The sequence below is a fragment of the Buceros rhinoceros genome, unplaced genomic scaffold (genome assembly GCF_000710305.1).
Source record: "Buceros rhinoceros silvestris isolate BGI_N320 unplaced genomic scaffold, ASM71030v1 scaffold790, whole genome shotgun sequence".
NCBI classification, from domain to species: domain Eukaryota; kingdom Metazoa; phylum Chordata; class Aves; order Bucerotiformes; family Bucerotidae; genus Buceros; species Buceros rhinoceros.
Window position 1 is genome coordinate 41,533 of NW_010388789.1, and position 6,195 is coordinate 47,727.

The following is a 6,195-nucleotide window of genomic DNA, read 5'->3' on the forward strand; positions in this document are numbered from 1 at the left end:
GTAAGCTCTGCTCACGTACCGTCGTCTTCCACCAAGGACGGACCAACGTTACCTGGCCGGAAACAACGGCAGGGTGCAGCCGGGGAGCAATATCAGGGCAGACGCAACTACTGCAGTTGCTGACACTCCTCCTGCTGGGAAGGTACCTGAGATCCTTCCAGGAGGACACCGGACAGATTGACAGCTTCTCTTCGGAACACCTGACCTGGCTGGTGCCAAGGCTGAGGCTGAAGGCAGAACGTTGGTGATGGAGGAGTATTTTCAACCTGAACTAAACTGAATCCACCAAGAGACAACCACAAGCTTCTTATGAAGAGCTTCCTCTAGATGAGGTCACGTCAACGAAGGGGGCTCCTAGCGCAGGCCAACCCAGAACAGCTTCCAGCTACCTACCGCGTGTCTTTATCCCAGAGGCTGTGTGCATGGGGGCAGACGCCAACAGCTCTCCATGTAACCACTGGACACAGCCAACATTTTATTTTAAGAGACACACAAGTCAGATATGACAGGCGCAAACGGAAGCTAAAGGATAACCCCACCCCATCCACCTTCAGTGCTGCTTGTTGTCCAGAGAACCCACAAGCTTCTAACCTCTGCTGCGGCAACTGCATTGGTTTACATTAAAAAAACCATCTCCTTGAGTGAATCGTGAGTTACCATGGAGAAAACCTTAAGATTTTATGTATTTATTTACCACAGACTGCCTGACCTGTGCTGGAAGGGCTGCTTTTTCAGGCTGCACAGTCAATTACTTCTCCAGCCTTCTCAGCTCGTGGCCTTTCTGCCGCGGCTGCCAACCGACGCACCGATTCAGGCTCACTGCGACGGTAACTCGCTTTCATAAGGAGCTTTCACACGCAACCAGTGGGGGGCTGAAAAGGACACATTTATTTACAGCTCTAAAGCCCGGTTCGGAAAAAAAAAAAAAAAAACAACCAAAACAGGGTCCGAGTTTGTGCACACATTTTGGGTTTGCTTTCCTTTAGAGTGAGCGACAGCTCCTGCCATCCGAATCGCACTGCAGGCAGTGGGAAGAAATAAAAGCAAGTCAGCTGAACCCAGTGATGGTGCAGCAGCAGGGAGAGATCCAAGCCCGCTGCTTGGAAGAAGCTGGAGGCCTTCATCTCGGACTGGGCTAATTGGTTGGCATTCATAATGAGTCCACAAAGTGGCTTAAAACCTTGGGCTTTACTGCACCGGAGGGAGGAGGGGAGGAGGAAAGGGTGTGAAAGGCAGTTTTTCAAAGCTAAATTGATAAAACAGCTCCCTGTGCAATTAAGAACCGGAGCAGCTGGCTTTGGCAAGCACTACCTGCGCAGTGGGGTTAAAAAAGGGAGAGAAAATAGCCAAGGACGGGAGAAGAACTTCACAGACGTTTCAAGAGCACATCAAAAGTACAGCGCAGTTTTATCATACCAAGAGTTATTTCTGCCCTCCCTTCCTTTAGGGGGGAGCAAGAAAAGACGCATCAGAGCTGCACCTCTGAAGCAGCTTCCAAGAACAAACTAAGGAGGGAAAGAAAAAGAATAAAAATAAGAGCTGCACTTGCCTTGCCGTCCCCTCCTTATCAGCGGAGGGAAACCGCGATGGCTCCAAAATCCCACTAAGGGTTTTGTTCTGACCCTAAGTCCTGCAGCTACAACTTACACAAAGTCTGAGGAAGTCCGACGAGGAGGGCTGGAAGGTGGCCCACTGAACGGGAATTTACGCTCACGTACACAGAAGCAGCGTTGCTGGAAAAACCTTTTGATCTGAGCGTACGCGGGGAAGGCTACAGCGGGCAGTGGCAGCACGGCATCATTCTGCACGAGGCTGCAAGGACGGGGATGCTGAGAACTGCCAGCAGCGTCATTTGTGTTAACAAAACAGAACGAAACGTAACTCCTGCGCGTGAAAAGAGGATGCTTTTAGAACCCTGAACTGACTTGAATTTCCATCCTAGACTTTAAACGCCTTTTGGTAGCATTTGAATTGCCTCCGCGACTCGCTTGGGTTTTCTCTGTGCGAGACTCTGCGATATGCTTTGGAAAAAAAATGCGGCAAAAAAAACGCAGAGAGGGAAATCAGTGGGGTTTTTATTTCTTTGACAAAACCAAGTCAGAAAGGCTGCAACCTGCACTAACCTGGCAAATATTTTGGACAGAATTACTTTTAAAATTGCATGTGACCCAGCAAACAAACCCAGGTTGATGGGGAATCCAAAAACACAAACAAGGCTTTTTTGTGCTCAAATAACTCAGGAGAATTTTAAGTCCCCATGTCACTAAGGCATTTAATAACACTTGACTGGCAACGTAACCCATATTTAGAGATATTCAGAGCCCAGCTGTCATCTTGGACATCTAGATAAATTGATCAGCTACAGGCAGAGGTACCCAGAAGCACACACAGACATGAAGTCCTTAGTCTCGTGGCTAACAGAAGACTTTCCCAACTGGCAGAGGTGCCTTTACTTTACAAAAAAATGAAATAGCCTTGGTTGGTGCAATAGACTTTTTGCTACAGACTCGGAAACAGGACGACTAACCTAACCGTGCTATCTCATGTTAGCCAACACGATCAGTCCAGGCAAAAACTCCAAATCCTCCGGGGGAAAGGGCCACTTCTTTGTTCTTTTCTGTAATGCAGGAGGTCTCAGTATAAGTTTTTGGTTACAACAGCAACATATAGAAAAACCACCTCGGATGTCTGCAAGACTCTAGTCTGGATACATCCAGGATAACACTATACTTGCCACCAGCAGCTACGAAACTTCAGCAAAAGGCTTGAATAGGGAGCACAACGCTGCACGCCCTTCACAGACAGCTGGGGAGGGAGAGCGCCTCTCAGCAGACTCTGAGCTGGCTGGGTCGCTGTTTACCTATGCGAAATACCCAGATTTATGGAACATCCTCTTAACGGCTTTACAAAGGAGTCTCGGGTGGTTAAACATTCTGCTTCTCGTCCCCAGTGACCTGCGAAAGGACGGCAGGATGAACTCACCTGTCACCCACCCTCATCCTCCTTTCTCCGGGCCAGCAGTAAGGGCTCAAAGCAGCACATCCCCTGGTCGACCTCTGTGCTCAGTTATTGCGGAACAGGTATAAGGTCTCTGACAGCCAGAGGTGCAAGTTGCAGGCGGCAGACCTTCCCGACGTGTGGAAATCCCACATAGCTGCCCTGGTCGAACCACATTACGCTAGGCTGCACTGAACGCAAAGTGCTGTGACGCCTTTAATTGGGCTAGTGAGAGCCACTGATTATAAATAATCACAGCGTGGTGCTCAGGGACCATCATTAGCAGCCACGTTCACAGAGACCCCACTGGCCGCATCCATTACCGTGCCTAGTTCTGCGGGTATCTGCCGGGGATGAGTTTGGTTCATCTGTATCTTCATCACTTGGTGGGGAGGGGAGGATAAAAACTTCCAATTCCCCACACAGCTTCTAATACTGCACCCTGTTAACGCATTGGCTATCTGACTCAGCAATTAAAGCATCGCGGAATTAAACCGGAATTAAAGCACTCTCCCTCTAGGAAAAGAACTTATTACGAGCACAGGATTGACAGGATGCTAAAACCCCTGCAAGTCACATGCATGCCACATGGTGACACAGGGTTTTCAGCACTTGTTAATTCCAGGCCAGTGTGGAAATCCCCGTAGCTATTCTTACTTACACAGAGGTATGTCCTGTTCTAGGCCTATTTTGTACATCTCCTTCAACTATTATTCTACTAATACATAGTTTTTAGAAAAAGCTCTCTCATCCCAAGCTACCAAGGTTAAAGCAATCACGATCTCCCTCAATTCTACTGCTGCTTTTACTGGAGTAATTCATCTCCTAATAGTCATAAGTCATAATGTGACTCCACTGGCACATTTAAGAAGTTCTAGGAGATCTTTTAATCATGGAGATAACCGTTTACGATAGCTGTCTGCTGTTAATTAGTTTGCAAGTCTTGCAAGAGGATTCTTAGGCACAGATCGTTTACAGATATACAAACCAGGTTCCGCTCACCTACCGCCTGAATGCCAATCAAATGCCCCAAATATTTGAGATGCATTTGAAATGGGGTTGTTCTGGCAAGAAACACTTTTTATCCCAATTCTGAGCAGCTGGAACACGTTATCAGGAGATTGCAACAGCCTGATCCAGGCATTTGATTTACTTTGGAAACCGCGTTTGCCAAAGCCCTGCCGTGCCTTCGCACAGGATGCCTTGTGGCACAAAACACACCCACCTAGGAGTGCCCCTCCTCTCCAAACAGGTCAGGCAATATCGTTATCCCTAGAACTGTGTTATTCATGGTTTAGAAAATATTTTAAAAAACCTGAACAGAGCCCTGTTCAGATGTGTAACTTGGATTTTCTGTAAAACTTGACTGTAGTTGTGTGTATTCATCTATTTTTCATCTCACTTCCTAAAGGAATAAGGTTTGCAGGGCCAGCTATCAGTCTCTTCCCCCCTTCCCCCGCCCACATACATGACTGGACTCCTTTGCCCATTTCCTCAAAAACCAGCAAAGCTTTTAAATATGAGTAAACCTCTGTAAATATACAGAAATCTGGGCTAGAGAGAGAGGGGACCCTTATCCCAAGGCGCAGAGGGAAAGGAGGGAAGTCTCAGCGGGTCCATTTGTGACGGGCAGCAGTTGTTCAGCCAAACCAGCAAGTGTCTGGCTCCTGAGGAGCAGCAGCCCGTGCTGTTGCTTGCACACCAGGGTGCGTGGAAATCTGGGGAAGGAAGGAAGGAAGGATGGATTTGGGTAACAAAGGATAACTCCTGAGCAAACTAGGCTTCATCAGTTCTGCTACTGGTTTCCAGGCCAGGCGCTAACCTCCGGTCCCGCTTTCATTAGTACAAATAATCCAGCGAGCGCAGCCACAAAGCAGCAGTCAGTCACCTGCTTCAGTGGATCAAATCCCTAGACATTTCATCAGGCAAAGGAAATTCATTATGGGATAGTTTTTTCAAACGAGTCTTATGAGCAGAGCTTCAAAAAAGGCATTTTGGAGCTAACTCCTGCTGGCTTAAAAGGAAGCAGGATTTCAGCCTCTGTGCCAAAACCCTCCGACGTTCAGCTGTGAGCACACAGCCTGGCTCCAGAGCCCTAACCTTCAAATCTCTGCCCATGAAAATGAACATCCCATGAAAATGAACATCTCACACAAGTGCAGCCGCCAGCACAGCAGGGAGAGGAGACAGACGCTGCCTATCGCCCAGCGTAGCAGATTTGACCCTTCCACTGCAGACACAAAGAACTGGTAAAGCCAGCTACGTAGCCGAAGCAAGTCACATCTGAAGCGAATGGAGAGGTTAAAACATCTTCCACCCCGCAGCACACAGCAGGGCAATGTGGCTGGAACAGCATTTCAAAACCTCAAGTCATAAAAGAAACAGCCCAGCGCACTCTCAGCCGAACAGTACGTGGTATCGCCACCAGCTCCACGCTGGCTTTGCAAAGCCCTGGGGGCTTTCTGAACTTGGATCGGGTTCTGGCTTACTTCAGCACAAGATGTCGTGACCATCAGCCCTCACACTGCCAGAGAACGACCTGCGGCAGAGGAGCGAAACACAGTCAGAATGACACCTCAGTAGCCACGGGCAAGGTCTCAGGAGCTCGCGGTTCTCGAGTTGAGTCACCCAGAGCTCTGCTTAGAAAGTAAACACCCCAGAAGACTGGCTGAAAATGGGAAACCACGTGGTAAAACCATGAGTCCTCAGACTATTTAGGCATCATGACACTCTTCAATTACATCGACTCAGCCTAGGAAGTACCACTTTCAGTAGCACGTCTCTGTCCTAAACTGGAGAGTCAGCAACTTCACAACCGTTTCATGCCTTGTGTTTTTAACAATCATCCCAAACAAGAAAAGGCTGGACTTGGAGTTCGCAGCTCTGTGAAACCTCCACAGAAAATCGTCGTTGGTTTTGTTAGCAAGCATTTGGCTCAGGGTACAGAAGAGAAAAAAAAAACTCACATGGTGCATGGAACATCACTAGCACAGATGAATGGTCTTTTATAAACTTGTCGAAGTCCTCATCAGTCAAGTGATAAACCACATTTTCTTCATCTGCCCAGGGAGTCTCTGGAGCCTGCGGCTGAGGTGCCTGTGGGCTACAAGACAAACAGACACAGCTTAAAAGCAGCTCTCTGGTGCCACGCAGTCATCTTGGCAAGGAGGACTGCCAGGAACAGCTCTGTGCGGACAC

At 48.3% G+C, this 6,195-nt stretch overlaps 1 protein-coding gene across 1 annotated transcript in view; it reads right to left on the bottom strand.

Annotated features, from left to right (window-relative positions):
* Window positions 1-6,195, bottom strand: part of PDIA5 (protein disulfide isomerase family A, member 5) — a gene marked incomplete at its 5' end in the record, with an annotated part of 66,892 nt that overhangs the window by 40,791 nt on the left and 19,906 nt on the right. The window contains one exon of the mRNA XM_010131220.1: window positions 5,964-6,100. Within this exon, the coding sequence (XP_010129522.1) occupies window positions 5,964-6,100 (137 nt within the window). The remainder of the gene's footprint in view (window positions 1-5,963; window positions 6,101-6,195) is intronic.